Source organism: Physeter macrocephalus, chromosome 13, assembly GCF_002837175.3.
Source record: "Physeter macrocephalus isolate SW-GA chromosome 13, ASM283717v5, whole genome shotgun sequence".
Classification (NCBI taxonomy): domain Eukaryota; kingdom Metazoa; phylum Chordata; class Mammalia; order Artiodactyla; family Physeteridae; genus Physeter; species Physeter macrocephalus.
In genome coordinates, this window is record NC_041226.1 from 15,333,668 (window position 1) to 15,349,761 (window position 16,094).

General features: G+C 37.9%; 1 protein-coding gene and 1 long non-coding RNA gene across 3 annotated transcripts in view; both read left to right on the plus strand.

Moving 5' to 3' along the window:
- Positions 1–16,094, plus strand: part of COG6 (component of oligomeric golgi complex 6) — a 73,386-nt gene that overhangs the window by 39,985 nt on the left and 17,307 nt on the right. Inside the window, exons 14-19 of one of the 2 annotated variants that reach the window (XM_024125857.3) lie at positions 2,651–2,782; positions 3,121–3,288; positions 5,992–6,099; positions 7,157–7,210; positions 10,381–10,466; positions 10,856–10,953. In XM_024125857.3, the coding sequence (XP_023981625.1) occupies positions 2,651–2,782; positions 3,121–3,288; positions 5,992–6,099; positions 7,157–7,210; positions 10,381–10,466; positions 10,856–10,898 (591 nt within the window). In that variant the 3' untranslated portion in view covers positions 10,899–10,953. Of the gene's footprint in view, positions 1–2,650; positions 2,783–3,120; positions 3,289–5,991; positions 6,100–7,156; positions 7,211–10,380; positions 10,467–10,855; positions 10,954–16,094 lie in introns of those variants that run through there. The other variant, XM_007117027.4, reaches the window with a different exon arrangement.
- Positions 14,148–16,094, plus strand: part of LOC129392666 (uncharacterized) — a 4,526-nt gene continuing 2,579 nt past the window's right edge. Inside the window, exons 1-2 of the long non-coding RNA XR_008618951.1 lie at positions 14,148–14,371; positions 14,761–14,840. This is a non-coding gene — a long non-coding RNA (uncharacterized lncRNA). The remainder of the gene's footprint in view (positions 14,372–14,760; positions 14,841–16,094) is intronic.

Consider the following 16,094-nt stretch of genomic DNA (forward strand, 5'->3'; position numbering starts at 1 on the left):
CATTACTGCCTTCTTTTGTGTTAAGTAAATATTTTCTAGTACACTGCTTTAATTCCCTTATTGTTTATGTAAATATATATGTATGTGTATGTGTGTAGTTAGTTATTTATTTTCTTAGTGGTGCTCTGGGAATAATAATTACCATCTTAATTTTTTAATAATCTAGCTAGTTTGGATCAATACCAACTTACTTTCAGTAGTGTTCTAAAGCTTTGCTCCTGTATAGCCCCATTTTCCCCTTCCTTTATGATACTGTTGTTAAAAATTACATCTTTCTGCATTGTGTGCTTATCAACATAGATTTAAAATGGTTGCTTCGTTCAGTTGTCTTTTAAATCCAGGAAAAAGGAGTTACAAGCAGAAAGTACATTCAACTGCCTTTTATATTTACTGGTGTCAGAAACTTGACTGCTGTTCTTTATTCTTGCAAATTTGAGTTACTGTCTAGTGTCCCTTCATTTTAGCTTGAAGGATTCCCTTTAATATTTCTTGTAGAGCAGGTTTGCTGGTAAAGAATTCTTGGTTTTGTTTATTGGGAATGTCTTAATTTCTTCATTCTTGCAGAGTAGTTTTGGAAATATCTTTATTTCTTCTTCAGTCTTACAGAGTAGTTTTGTTGAATATAGAATTCTTGGTTGACAATATATTTCTTTCAGCCCTTGAATATATCATCCAGCGCCTTCTGATCTCCATGTTTTCTGATGAGAAATCAACTGTTAGGCTTGTTGAGAATCCTTTGTTCAGAATGAGTTACCTCTCTCTTGTTGATTTCAAGATTCTCTCTTTGTCTTTTGACAGTTTGATTATGTGTCCCAGTGTGGATCTGTTTAAGTTTATTCTGCTTGGAGTTCATGAATTTCTTGGATGTTTAGATTAATTTTTTTAATCAAATTTGCTAAGTCTTCTCCCACTATTTCTTTAAATATTCTTTTTGCATGCCCCCTTTTTTCTTCCTTCTGAGATCCCCATTGTACTGATGATGTTGATGGTGTTGCATAGGTGTCTGAGGCTCTGTTAATTTTCTTTCATTCTTTTTTCCTTCTGTTCCTCACAGCAGTTAATCTTAATTGACCTATCTTCAAGTTCACTGATTATTTAGTCTATCTGTTCAGATCTCCTGTTGATTCCCTGTAGTTAATTTTTTTTTTTTTTTTTTGCGGTGCACGGGCCTCTCACTGTTGTGGCCTCTCCCCGTTGCGGAGCACAGGCTCCGGACGCGCAGGCTCAGCGGCCATGGCTCACCGGCCCAGCCGCTCCACGGCATGTGGGATCTTCCCGGGCTGGGGCGCGAACCTGTGTCCCCCGCATCGTCAGGCAGACTCTCACCCACTGCGTCGCCAGGGAAGCCCGCCTGTAGTGAATTTTTCATTTCAGTTATTGTGCTTTTTCAACTCCAACATTTCTATTTGGTTATTTTTTTTAACCATTTCTATCTATTGACATTCCCTATTTTGTAAGATTTTTTCTCATACTATCCTTTAATTCATTAACAGTTTCCTTTAGTTTTTGAACATATTTAAAAGAGCTGATTTAAAGTCTTTGGCTAGTATTTCCAACATCTGGGCTTCCTCAGGGAATTGCTATTGATTTTTCTGTAAATGATCATACTTTTTTGTTTGTTGGCATGTCTCATGATTTTTGTTTTTGTTGCTTTTATGAAGGAGGAAGGATTTTCAGAGGTCCATACTTTGCCATTCCTGCTGATGTCACTTATGTATTAACTTTTATACATGAAACATTCTTAATATAAATACTGATATTATAAAATTCTTATGCCTTTCTGTCTACCTGACATGAGAGGGTAGTGTTACATGGATTTCTGAGTACCAGATTTTGTTTCATTTACAAAACCTGACTATATTAGTATTATAAGTACTTCGAAAAATGTTTTGAAAAAATTCACAGGCACCTCTTCTGGGATATCATGATGGTGTCAAGTAGGGATGATGAATGTAGCCAGTTAATAAGTATCAGATACTCAGTAGTTGAGATGCAGCAATCCCATTTAATCTTTACAGAATCCCTCTGAGCCTCTGAGAATTTAAATAACTTTTCCAAGGTCACACAACTAGTAAGTGCTAGTTACAAAATGTAAAATTAATCTCTTTAACTCCAGAATTCAAGATTTTAGTGGCAGTGTTGTACTGTTTCTGTGAAGTGTGTGGCTCATGGACCAAGGTCCTGAAAACCACCTGGGGTGCTTGTTGAAAGATAGATAGATTGGGGCATGCAGGTGAGTGATGATTCTCAATAATATTATAGGAGGTGAAGTGCTGGTCTCTGGATTAGTTCTTAAAACTTGGGCCAAAAAACAAAACAGCAGGCCATTTCAAATCTATATGAAAATATAATTCTACAATTCAAAGACTGCTAAGTTTCCTTGTAATTTTTTGAATTAAAGTTCAAATTCTGTACTTTTAATTGTGATGTATTAATTCTGAGATAATCTAACAAAAAACTTACGTGTCACTTTCTGTGCTGATTTTGATTAGTATGATAAAAAATAAACTTGATAGATTATAGATTTTGTAATGTGTCAGCAGAGCTTTACATCTTTCATATGAATTATTTTACTGTGAACTGGCATTTATTTAGACACTAAAATTTAGTAGAAAAATATAAGCAGTGGATAAGTCATCCTTCATTTTAGGTTGAACTCCCACCACCTGATCTTGGACCAAGTTCTGCATTAAATCAGACACTCATGTTGTTGCGTGAAGTTTTGGCATCTCATGATTCTTCAGTTGTACCACTAGATGCCCGTCAAGCCGATTTTGTGCAGGTATGTTGTAAATTCACTTTTAATGATTCTTATTGCTCCTCTCATGTACATTCTTTTGAAATTCTGGCACTTTATATCCCATGTATCTTGACAATCCTTCTCATTGCTTTTTCCTTCAAATATTAAACCAGTTCCCTTTAATTTAAAAAGTATATATTCAGTGATGATTGTTTTAAAAACTATTACAGTTATGGTACCATTTAATCTTTTTCTTATGTGCTTCTGTAAGTTGGCCCGCTCCCCATTAGTTTGACATTCATTCTGAAGTGCCGTTAACACAGACCTGTATCACTGGTTGGGAAATAAGGCATACATTTGATTTTATTTTTCATTTATAGGTTTTATCATGTGTCTTGGATCCTCTCCTCCAGATGTGTACTGTATCAGCCAGCAATTTAGGCACAGCTGACATGGCCACCTTCATGGTCAATTCACTATATATGATGAAGACAACATTAGCTCTGTTTGAATTCACTGACAGACGTCTGGAAATGCTACAGTTCCAGGTTAATTTTGCCATAAAATGACTGCTCACTGTGATGAAATCTTTTTGCTATACATGATCTCAGTTACCAGCTTTAAGATAATTTCAGTGACCTGATTTATATGAATCCCTTGTTATAGTCTGATAGAACCCCTCCCTGCCCCCATGCATATTCAGTATTTTAGTTTCGTTTCGGAGAAGCCAGAATATTTAACAGGTAAGATATTTTATTCAAGCCATGGTGTGTGGTGGTAGAATGGAGCTTTTCTGACTAATTTGAACTGTTATTCTGTATGCAGATTTCAGTTTCCATACTGTGAATAACGTGCTATATTTTTCAAGCTGTGTAGCTAGTGCAGAAGGTGTTGCAGAGGACAGATATATTTTTATCTATGTGTAAATGAGTGTTAGGCACAACATTACAGTTTGTTATACCAATCGCTCTGGTCCTATAAGCCAAATGGTATCACTTAAGAGTCACAACAAGGCCATTTATAAAATTTACCAGATACTTGGCTTTTGATTTTGAAATAGTGATTTTTGGTAGATAGAATGTTTAAAAAAAACAACAAGAACTCTGAGTCTTCTTAAACAGTTTGGCAGTGGCTACAGTAAAAATTTGTCGTTTTGGGTTTTTCTAAGGAACAAGTTTGAGACCTCTAAGTTTGTGATATTTTCTACTTTCTAATTCTTTCTTTTAAAAGAAATATAATGAAGTGTGATTAATTTTTCTTTTTTGCATAATTGTTTAAGTATAATTAGTAAAATCTTTTTAAAAAATAGTGATTGGTTTTTAATGTATTTATCACTAATTCAACCCAAAACTCTGCCATGTGTCTAAATCTCTTCTCAAGATGTGCACATATATCAGTTGTCCAGCAATCTGTTTTATCACCAATTAATCTTTTTTTCTCAAATATTCCAAAGTCGTTTTTTGCATTCCAAGAGGACAAGCCCCAGCATGTAAGTGCTTATTGAGCCTGCATTATTCTTGCTGATGGGCTGGCGGCCGGCGCTGGTCACGTGGACCAGCCAGAGTCAGTGTGGAGAGGACTGGGCAAGGGTGTGGATGCTGGAAGGCACGGGCCCCACAGTGATAGATTTCCTTGTCGAGTAAAAGATTCTTGATTTTCAGATCTTTTCTATCACTAGTCTATTAATTTTCTTCCATTCTTTCTTCTTCCAGTGTTTCAAGTAAGAAATCTAGGCTAGTCTGATTCTCTTTCGTTTGTGATAACCTATTTTATTCATGTGGAAGCTTACAAGGATTTTCCTTTGAGTTCAGATATTTCCTCAGGATATTTTTTGGTATGTCTCTTTCTATTATTTCCATCTTGGATTTTGCAAAGGCTTTTCAGTCTGAAGATACCACCCGTTTGTTTTTTGCTCAGTAAAGTTTTCTGTTATCTGTAATTAATTATCACTTCTCCATCTGTTACTTTTTATATTCTGAAGCTCCTGTCCTTAGTTGGCTTTATCTCCTAAATTTGTCTTCTAATTTCTGTTTAAATCTCTTCACTTTAATATATTTCTTTGATATTTACTCTGTATTACTATTCTTCCACTTTTCTTTCAGATGCTAATTTGGTTCTTAGCAATAACTCTTTCATTAAATATTTCCATTTGCAATCTTGTTTTTCTTGGATTTCCAGTAAGACTAGTAAGTAAGGGTTCTAAGGTTCTAATTGTACTTTCTTGGGCATTCATTTAAAAAAAAACTAAGGTACCCTGCGTCTTTCAATAGTGTTGCCTCGGGAAAAGATACTGTTCTCATTATTCAGGTGGGTTTTCTCATAGAACCTACTCACCTCTTTTAAATCAGTTGTAAGTTTTTTACGGGGAGGGGCTCAACTGCTGGAATGACTTGCACAATGGCAAACATTCAGATGGTAACAGATAGCATCTCTTAATAGCATACTATGCCACTGGTAAACAAGGTGGTAAAACTGAGGGGACTATCCAGTGAGGGATAACAGGAAGATCTCTAGACTTACAGGCCTGTACTGGTTAAAGGAAGGAGCAGCGGACTTCTTCCCACCTGGGAGTACTTCATCCCATCAGGTAGTCTGCTTCTGTGGCTTCTGCCCCCATTAGCATTGGGTAGCTTCCCCAAGAATAGCGCAAAACAGGTGACCACGTACAACTCTCACCTGCTAGCTGGGTCTTTTTAGGCAGCTCCTGAACTTGACATCTTTGACCAGCCTTCTCCTGGTTCCTCAACAGTCCCCTAGTTGTGGCAAATCTGCTCTCCTCTGGAAAGCTTACTGCCTCAGCCCCCATGGGATTTCCTTCAGACTTCTCCAGGTGATGTATTTGATTGGCTGAGTTAGTCCAGCAAGTTGGGAGCATGAGGCAGTGTGGATGTGAGGGACATCAGGTCCTCATCTTCCCAGAATTCTAAGTATTTTATTTTACACTGTTGTTTATGAGTAGTTTTTGTTTGTGTTATGCTTAATACCAGCTTTTAAAGGAGCTAAGAAGCAAACCAAATTTTTTGACTAGTGGCTAATCCTGGAATCCTCAAGTAAGACTTTCCCTCCCTTTTGTAAGAGGACTTCCTCTTTGGGGAAGGAAGAGTCTTTGTATAGGAGCAGTCCCTATCCCTCATATTTTGGCCTCATAGCCGCTGCAAGGAACACGTCCGTGATGAAGAGCTAAGACTCCAGGCTGGTCTACTTCTATTCTCAATCAGTCTTATTCTTCTTTTAATTGTGTTTTATTTTAGATTGAAGCACATTTGGACACACTTATAAATGAGCAAGCTTCTTATGTTTTAACTAGAGCAGGCGTGAGTTGTATCTATAACACTATACAGCAACATAAACCCGAACAGGTAAGCACATGGATCTTCCTAACTAGAGAGTTACACCAATTTAGAGTACGGCTTCTAGAGCTGGACACTTAGTAGCAATTTTTCACTGGGAAAGTGACTTCTCTCTCTGGTTCCTCATCTGTAGATTGAGGGTAATAATATCTGTAACATAGGCTTGTTCTAAGATTGAGATAATACCTGTGTAGTTCTTGGAGGACTATCTGAGATATAGTAGGGTGTCTCAAAATACTATCTTTTTTACTATAGATAGTTTGGGTTACAAGTAATGAAAACATACAAAAATTAGTATTGAAAGATACATAAAGAATATTCATATAGGTAAATTTTTCAGTCCTTTATCACCAATGATTTATTAAGTGCATAGATGACTATATAAATAGCAGTCATTCCCCCTTTTAATTTAGCAAATCATGGTGTATTACTTTGGAAAGGTAAATACTTCTGGGGCTAACATCTGATCTTGTTAAGTTATAGAACTCCAGTAGAGTTAGAAAAGGGAGTGGTGGGAACCCTAGAAAACCATGTAGGCCTCTTTCTTTAAAAAGCAAAAAACTTTTAAATAACATTAACATGAAGAATATTTTATAGCCCAGGCACTCTTAAGTGAAGCTCAAAAATCACAAGGTTTGAATTTTTTCTTTTGATAAGGTAATAAGCAAATTTCCACCAGTAGGAGCAAATTCTGCTGCCTTTTTATATTTTCTAAAATTATCAAGGAAACTCTTAAAGCCCCCGTGTCTTACTGCCATTCCTCAGTGCTTTATTGCCCTTTTTTCCTTGCTTATGATTAAATCTGAAGTATCCTTTTATTTCCATTGTTAATAAACTTATGTGCTTCTCACTCCAACAGCTATTGAGTGCCTTCACGCTAGTTATATAAAAATGAACAAATCATAGTTCCTCTTTTCATTGAGGTTGGAGATAGGACACTTGAGTTCTTTGGAAATAAGCTAAATTTTCAAATTTGGGCAATCTACTAATGGACTGTATTTGACAAGTGAATTGTAACATATAGCACCTGTTTTCATCTTGGCTTTGCCCCTTTTTTTTTTTTAAGGGCCCTTTAGCTGATTTTCCCAACCTAGATTCTGTGGCACTGAAGGCTGCAATGGTAAGTACGTAATAAAGCATTTCAACATATGTTTCCTTATGGAACATTATTCTTATTTTTTCCCGTGTGATAATTCTTGTCTTGGGTGATAATTTTCTCTCTTCATATGCTGTATTCACGTCGGGTCCAGTCATAATGATTGCACATGTATTCCTTTAACTAAGGAGATCTGACCAAGACATACATTTGTAGTAATATTGCACCATACCCTAATAGTGTCATTATTCCTGTTTATATTTTCTTCGGTTTCAGAGTTTTACTCCTAACCTAATGGAGAAAGGAATGAGAGACGTGAAGAAGTTAGCTATATATCATTATAGACTTCCATCTGTCAGTCATCCTGGGCTTATAGTTCTTGACTTCTTCCTGAGTTGATAACTGAAATTGGATTCCAGTCTTAAAATATTTCTCTTCACTGTGATGCTCACCGAACCTCCACTTTATTACCTTCTTTTCAAGTGATGAGCTTGCTTGCACATCCCTTTCTGCGTGAGCACCACTTTTTGTAGCATGTTTCCACATCTTAAGTACATACTTTGCATATATATGTGTGTGTGTGTAGACACACACACACACACACACACACACAGCCATCAGTTGGATGACACTAATTTAGTCCTCATAGGAATGATCCCCTTTGGAAGCTTTATGATACTAATTCTAGTGGTAGTAATAATAAACAGTAAGGACAACGTCCATTAACATATATTGAGCCTGACACACATTTTTAATGTACCAGCTCTTTAATCCTCCTAACAACCCCATTCAACCCAGTACTTATTCTCTTACCTACTATATGTACTGCCTGTCCTATGTGTTTAAATACTCACTACCTCAGTGGTTTGACTTTGATGAACAGTTCTCCTGGGTGACTTCTTTGATGCCTGGGCTTTCCTACCTATCATCTGACAGAGCTAAATTTAACTGAAAATAAAGGGGTAGACCCACAAGATACCCAACAAATGCAAAGAATACAGAGCTGACAGAGTTGATAATTAGACAAGGTAGATTTTAAAAACACTAAATATCATAGATAAGGAACATTATGTCGTGGTAAAAGACAGTATATAAAAAGTAAGTCATAACTTGTGTATATCCAACATAACAGTAAAAACTAGAAATGCAGAGAAGATTTGATTCTGAAAAGTTCAAAAATAAATGAAAATGAATAAATTTTACATTCATTAAAAAAGATAAGTTTCGGGCTTCCCTGGTGGCGCAGTGGTTGGGAGTCTGCCTGCCAATGTAGGGGACACGGGTTCGAGCCCTGGTCTGGGAAGATCCCACATGCCGCGGAGCAACTAAGCCCGTGTGCCACAACTGCTGAGCCTGTGCGTCTGGAGCCTGTGCTCTGCAACAAGAGAGGCTGCGATAGTGAGAGGCCCGCACACCGCAGTGAAGAGTGGCCCCCGCTCGCCGCAACTGGAGAAAGCCCTCGCACAGAAATGAAGACCCGGGCTTCCCTGGTGGCGCAGTGGTTGTGCGTCCGCCTGCCGATGCAGGGGAACCGGCTTCGCGCCCCGGTCTGGGAGGATCCCGCATGCCGCGGAGCGGCTGGGCCCGTGAGCCATGGCCGCTGAGCCTGCGCGTCCGGAGCCTGTGCTCCGCAGCGGGAGAGGCCACAACAGAGGGAGGCCCGCATACCACAAAAAAAAAAAAAAAAAAAAAGAAACGAAGACCCAACACAGCCAAAAATAAGTAAATAAATAAATAAATAAATTTTTTTTTTTTAAAGATAAGTTTCTTAGAGAGTTAAATGTACACTCACCATACCACCCAGTAATTCCACTTTAAGGTATTTACTGCCCTCCCCCGCCCCCCCGCCCCAGCAAAATGAGGATATAGGTTTATGCAGAGATCAGTAACCTTAGTTAGTACTCAGTAAATGTGTGTTCTGCCTATTTCTCCTTCTCCAGTGACGCATATCCAGTTCATAATACAAACTCACAAAATATATTTAAGCCCTGTTACAGGTTCGTATATGCCTGATCTTAACTTTAAAAATAATTGAGTTGAATATCTTAGGTCTCTCTAAAGAAACAAACTCTTGATTGAATTTTATGTGTGATCCATTGTTTTATCTATAACTGTCTGGTGGCCCAACTTCGATGCTTCAAAGGCACCTCAGTTCACCATATCCCAAACTGAGCTCCTCTAACTCTTCCCCACCAGCCCCAACCCCAGGTCCTTTTCCAAGTGTTCTTAACTCAGAAAGTATAAGAGCATCTGTCCATTAATTATTTCAGCAATTATTAACCAAGTATCTGCTATTAACTAGGTATCATGCTGAGAACTGGGATGAAAATAGGCATGATCTAGTAAGAGATGCAGTTATCACACAACCAAATGTATAAAGAGTACGGTTGTGAATTGTGATAATGCTGTGAATTAGATCCAAATCCTGGGAGTCAACCCCTTCATCCTATCTGTCACTAACCAAATCTTGATGATTTTGCTCTCTAATTCTCTCCGATCTCTTCTCTTCTCTTCACCCCTATTGCCCTTGGCGTCTAAGATGCCACAATAGCTACCTATGTGGTGTCCTTGGCATCTGCTATCACAACCTCCCTTTCCATTCTTTTTTTGTTTGTTTTTTGTTATTTGTTTTGCGGTACGCGGGCCTCTCACTGCTGTGGCCTCTCCCGTTGCGGAGCACAGGCTCTGGACGCGCAGGCACAGTGGCCATGGTTCACGGGCCTAGCCGCTCCACGGCATGTGGGATCTTCCCGGACCGGGGCACGAACCCGTGTCCCCTGCATCGGCAGGCGGACTCTCAACCACTGTGCCTCCAGGGAAGCCCTCCCCTTCCATTCTTCTTGCTGTAGCCAGATTTAGCTTCTTAAAATTTAAATCAGATTATTTCCCTTCTTCGATGGTTTCCTAATGCTTTTACAGTAAGAATTAAAATCTTCTAGAAACCATGCAAGTCCTGCATGGACTGATCTCTGGTAGCCATCCTCTTTCTCACCTAAGCCTTCCTCCACACCAGCCCCAGTACACACTTAACCTAACGTCTATTCATCATTAAGATTTCACCTAAAATGACCTTTCCTCAGAAATGCTTTTGCCAAACATACAGATTAGGTCTGTGTCGTCCTGACTGATGCTTTTATAGTACCTTGGTTTTTCCTTTATTTACATTATTATTTGTTTACTACCTCTCTCACTAGGCCATAAGCTCTGTGAAGCTGGGGACTGCCCTCTTTTGCCCACCGTTATATTTACATTATGTTATGTGGCAACTTACCAGTAACAGGTACTCCATAAACATTAATTGAATGAATAGAGGAGTGAATAATTAAGAGATACATTGGATTTAAGAAAGTAAGGTAGACTTGAAATCTGAAGACTTGACTTCTTGCTAATATTATTACCCAAGAAGTTTGGTGAGGGAGATCAGGATAAATGGCTTGGATCGGAATTTTGAAAGTAGGTATTGCTGATACTGACTGCATTAAAGAGTTGACACTTTCAGTGAGTTTTTAGTTAAAATGTGTAAGGAATAACTCATTTTGATCACGAAGAACTCGTTATTTGGAATATGGGATTTTTACTAAGATTTAATCCTTAAAAGAGATGCTTATTTGGGATGTCTGTTAGCAGATAATATGCACTTTGTGTTTTGGATTTCTCTGTTTTGTTTAGGTTCAGTTTGATCACTATCTGTCAGCCCCAGACAACCTGTTAATGCCACAGCTGAACTTCCTTCTAAGTGCCACAGTGAAGTAAGTATTTTTTGGTCCCAATTAGCTGGTAAAGAGTCACATATTTTTAAATGCCAAGCACATTTCTAAGAAAAAAAATTATTTTCAAGAATAAGAGATTTGTCATTAAAGATTTATAGTTCTCAACCTTTTTTTTCTGCCTTAGCACCCCTACGAGATCTGACCTTACCCTGTTCAAACGTTTTCCTTACATGTTTATAGCTTCAAAATCTCCATGTAGTGAATGATTTTTGAAAATAATATGAATTATATAATTGAAGCCACACAGTGATAATACCAAATTCCCTTGTATTAACACACATGTCAAAATGGCACTGAATGTGTCATGAAAGAATCAGTAATATATTCATTGTGCAACATAGATGATCTACTGTTTAGACTATTTTGGACCCAAGCAGTTTCTGTAGATATATTATGAAATTGTTCACTATCACATATTTATCAGGAATGTGTTCAGGACAAAGAACTACACGTTAAAATATTAGAATATTACAATTAGAAGAAAATGAGAGATTATACTGAGTAACTTTTCTGATTTTAAGAAAAATATTGACAAACTAAAATTGTCTACAAGTAGGAAATTAGACATCTATACATTTTTTTCTTTCCATTCAACTAGTGTATTAAGTGCTCTCTGTGTACCAGGCACTACAGAGTAAGATTTAAAAGGCATTTTCACTATCTTAATGAAGACAATAGTCTGACATGTCAGTTACATGCATGAACAAATACTTACATTACAAAGTATGGTAAAGAAAGAACTGTCGAACTTGAAAAAAGTGCTTCAGTATATCTGAAAGGAGACAGTGGTACAAGGGCAGTCCACTTACTTTCTCTTGTTCTGGGGAGCAATACGTAGGGCAAGGAGGCAGCTTTTGGCTCAACATGAGGAAGAATTTGGTGTCAATTAGAATTGGCTGGAAACGGGTTCTCTCAGACATAGAGCTTGGGAATTCCCATATTAGGTGTGGTCAGAGTAAATGGTTTTAATCTTTTTTGACTTTTATATTTTATTATCCTAGAAGGTCTCATACTGTACACATAACCAGAATTCTAAAGACCTGAGAGATTTTAAGACGAATTCCATTATGCCGTAATTCAAATTGCATGTGTTTCTCAGTTACTTTTTTTTTTTTTTTTTTTTTTTGTGGTACGCGGGCCTCACACTGTTGTGGCCTCTCCTGTTGCGGAGCACAGGCTCCGGACGCGCAGGCTCAGCGGCCATGGCTCACGGGCCCAGCTGCTCCGCGGCACGTGGGATCCTCCCGGACCGGGGCGCGAACCCGGTTCCCCTGCATCGGCAGGCGGACGCGCAACCACTGCGCCACCAGGGAAGCCCTCAGTTACTTTTTTTAACCAAATACCTGCAGTTCTTTTATATTTAACCACACATTTCAGTACTTAGTATTTGAATGTTGAATTCTTTGGAGCATCACTAAGTATAAAACATACCATTATTCTTTTCCTAATAGTCAGCTCTCCATATCTGCAGTTTCCACATCCGCATATTCCACCAACTGCGGATTGAAAATAGTTGCCCCCCCCCCACAGAAAAACAATTCTGGAAAGTTCCAAAAAACAGAGCTTGAATTTGCTGCACACTGGCAGCTATTTACATTGTATCAGGTGTTAGAAGTAATCTAGAGATGATTTAAAGTTTATGGGAGGGTGTGTGGAGATTAGATGCAAATACTGTGCCATTTTATATAAGGGATTTGAGCATCCTGGATTTTGATATCTGAGGGGGTCCTGGAACCAGTCCCCCTTGGATACTGGGGTCTGACTCTATAATGATTGAGGGGAAATTTTAATGTGTTTTAAAGGATGGCATGTAGTCCAGATGCCATAAGAAAAAACCAGACAGATTTGGCTACATAACACTTCAAAGTTGTTACAGAAAAAGACTATATAAACTAAATTAAACTATAAACAATGATGTGGAAAAAAATTGCAAATTATATAACAGACCTATTATGCTTAATTGTATTATCCTTAATATAGAATGAGATCCCCCAAATCAGTACAAAATAATGCACCGTATATTTGGACAGTTCATAGAAGAAATGCAAATGGCAAACATAGAAGATAATTATCAAAATATGCAAATTAAAACAGCGGTGAGAATTTCTGCCTATTAAATTACTGAAAATAAAAAGTTTTGTTATATGGCAATTGAAATGGTCTGGGAAAATAGGCATTTTTACACTGTCAGTGAGATTATAAATTAGTATAATCCTTTTAGAGGTCAATTTGGCAACATTTATCAAAATTTAAAAGTATATGTCCTTATACTCAAGTATACCTCTTAATAGATCTTTTTTCTTAGTAAGAGTTTAAAATAAAGTTACTGAATTAGCAGTGGGATTAAGCACGTTATATGGATCTATCTGAATTCTTTATCTCTGAGGACTTCTCAGATTTTCTAAAGCTTAAATGCTTATTTCAAATCAAATGTTTGTATTCTGTCACTGAAGAAATATTTTAGCTTTCCACTTTTATTGTCCCATTGTTTAACAGTAATAATTTAATGTGGTAATAATTTCTGTGGGATCTCATTCTTGCTGTGAATTAGATCCAAATCCTGGGAGTCAACCCCTTCATCCTATCTGTCACTAACCAAATCTTGATGATTTTGCTCTCTAATTCTCTCCGATCTCTTCTCTTCTCTTCACCCCTATTGCCCTTGGCGTCTAAGATGCCACAATAGCTACCTATGTGGTGTCCTTGGCATCTGCTATCACAACCTCCCTTTCCATTCTTTTTTTGTTTGTTTTTTGTTATTTGTTTTGCGGTACGCGGGCCTCTCACTGCTGTGGCCTCTCCCGTTGCGGAGCACAGGCTCTGGACGCGCAGGCTCAGTGGCCATGGTTCACGGGCCTAGCCGCTCCACGGCATGTGGGATCTTCCCGGACCGGGGCACGAACCCGTGTCCCCTGCATCGGCAGGCGGACTCTCAACCACTGTGCCTCCAGGGAAGCCCTCCCCTTCCATTCTTCTTGCTGTAGCCAGATTTAGCTTCTTAAAATTTAAATCAGATTATTTCCCTTCTTCGATGGTTTCCTAATGCTTTTACAGTAAGAATTAAAATCTTCTAGAAACCATGCAAGTCCTGCATGGACTGATCTCTGGTAGCCATCCTCTTTCTCACCTAAGCCTTCCTCCACACCAGCCCCAGTACACACTTAACCTAACGTCTATTCATCATTAAGATTTCACCTAAAATGACCTTTCCTCAGAAATGCTTTTGCCAAACATACAGATTAGGTCTGTGTCGTCCTGACTGATGCTTTTATAGTACCTTGGTTTTTCCTTTATTTACATTATTATTTGTTTACTACCTCTCTCACTAGGCCATAAGCTCTGTGAAGCTGGGGACTGCCCTCTTTTGCCCACCGTTATATTTACATTATGTTATGTGGCAACTTACCAGTAACAGGTACTCCATAAACATTAATTGAATGAATAGAGGAGTGAATAATTAAGAGATACATTGGATTTAAGAAAGTAAGGTAGACTTGAAATCTGAAGACTTGACTTCTTGCTAATATTATTACCCAAGAAGTTTGGTGAGGGAGATCAGGATAAATGGCTTGGATCGGAATTTTGAAAGTAGGTATTGCTGATACTGACTGCATTAAAGAGTTGACACTTTCAGTGAGTTTTTAGTTAAAATGTGTAAGGAATAACTCATTTTGATCACGAAGAACTCGTTATTTGGAATATGGGATTTTTACTAAGATTTAATCCTTAAAAGAGATGCTTATTTGGGATGTCTGTTAGCAGATAATATGCACTTTGTGTTTTGGATTTCTCTGTTTTGTTTAGGTTCAGTTTGATCACTATCTGTCAGCCCCAGACAACCTGTTAATGCCACAGCTGAACTTCCTTCTAAGTGCCACAGTGAAGTAAGTATTTTTTGGTCCCAATTAGCTGGTAAAGAGTCACATATTTTTAAATGCCAAGCACATTTCTAAGAAAAAAAATTATTTTCAAGAATAAGAGATTTGTCATTAAAGATTTATAGTTCTCAACCTTTTTTTTCTGCCTTAGCACCCCTACGAGATCTGACCTTACCCTGTTCAAACGTTTTCCTTACATGTTTATAGCTTCAAAATCTCCATGTAGTGAATGATTTTTGAAAATAATATGAATTATATAATTGAAGCCACACAGTGATAATACCAAATTCCCTTGTATTAACACACATGTCAAAATGGCACTGAATGTGTCATGAAAGAATCAGTAATATATTCATTGTGCAACATAGATGATCTACTGTTTAGACTATTTTGGACCCAAGCAGTTTCTGTAGATATATTATGAAATTGTTCACTATCACATATTTATCAGGAATGTGTTCAGGACAAAGAACTACACGTTAAAATATTAGAATATTACAATTAGAAGAAAATGAGAGATTATACTGAGTAACTTTTCTGATTTTAAGAAAAATATTGACAAACTAAAATTGTCTACAAGTAGGAAATTAGACATCTATACATTTTTTTCTTTCCATTCAACTAGTGTATTAAGTGCTCTCTGTGTACCAGGCACTACAGAGTAAGATTTAAAAGGCATTTTCACTATCTTAATGAAGACAATAGTCTGACATGTCAGTTACATGCATGAACAAATACTTACATTACAAAGTATGGTAAAGAAAGAACTGTCGAACTTGAAAAAAGTGCTTCAATATATCTGAAAGGAGACAGTGGTACAAGGGCAGTCCACTTACTTTCTCTTGTTCTGGGGAGCAATACGTAGGGCAAGGAGGCAGCTTTTGACTCAACATGAGGAAGAATTTGGTGTCAATTAGAATTGGCTGGAAACGGGTTCTCTCAGACATAGAGCTTGGGAATTCCCATATTAGGTGTGGTCAGAGTAAATGGTTTTAATCTTTTTTGACTTTTATATTTTATTATCCTAGAAGGTCTCATACTGTACACATAACCAGAATTCTAAAGACCTGAGAGATTTTAAGACGAATTCCATTATGCCGTAATTCAAATTGCATGTGTTTCTCAGTTACTTTTTTTTTTTTTTTTTTTTTTTGTGGTACGCGGGCCTCACACTGTTGTGGCCTCTCCTGTTGCGGAGCACAGGCTCCGGACGCGCAGGCTCAGCGGGCATGGCTCACGGGCCCAGCTGCTCCGCGGCAC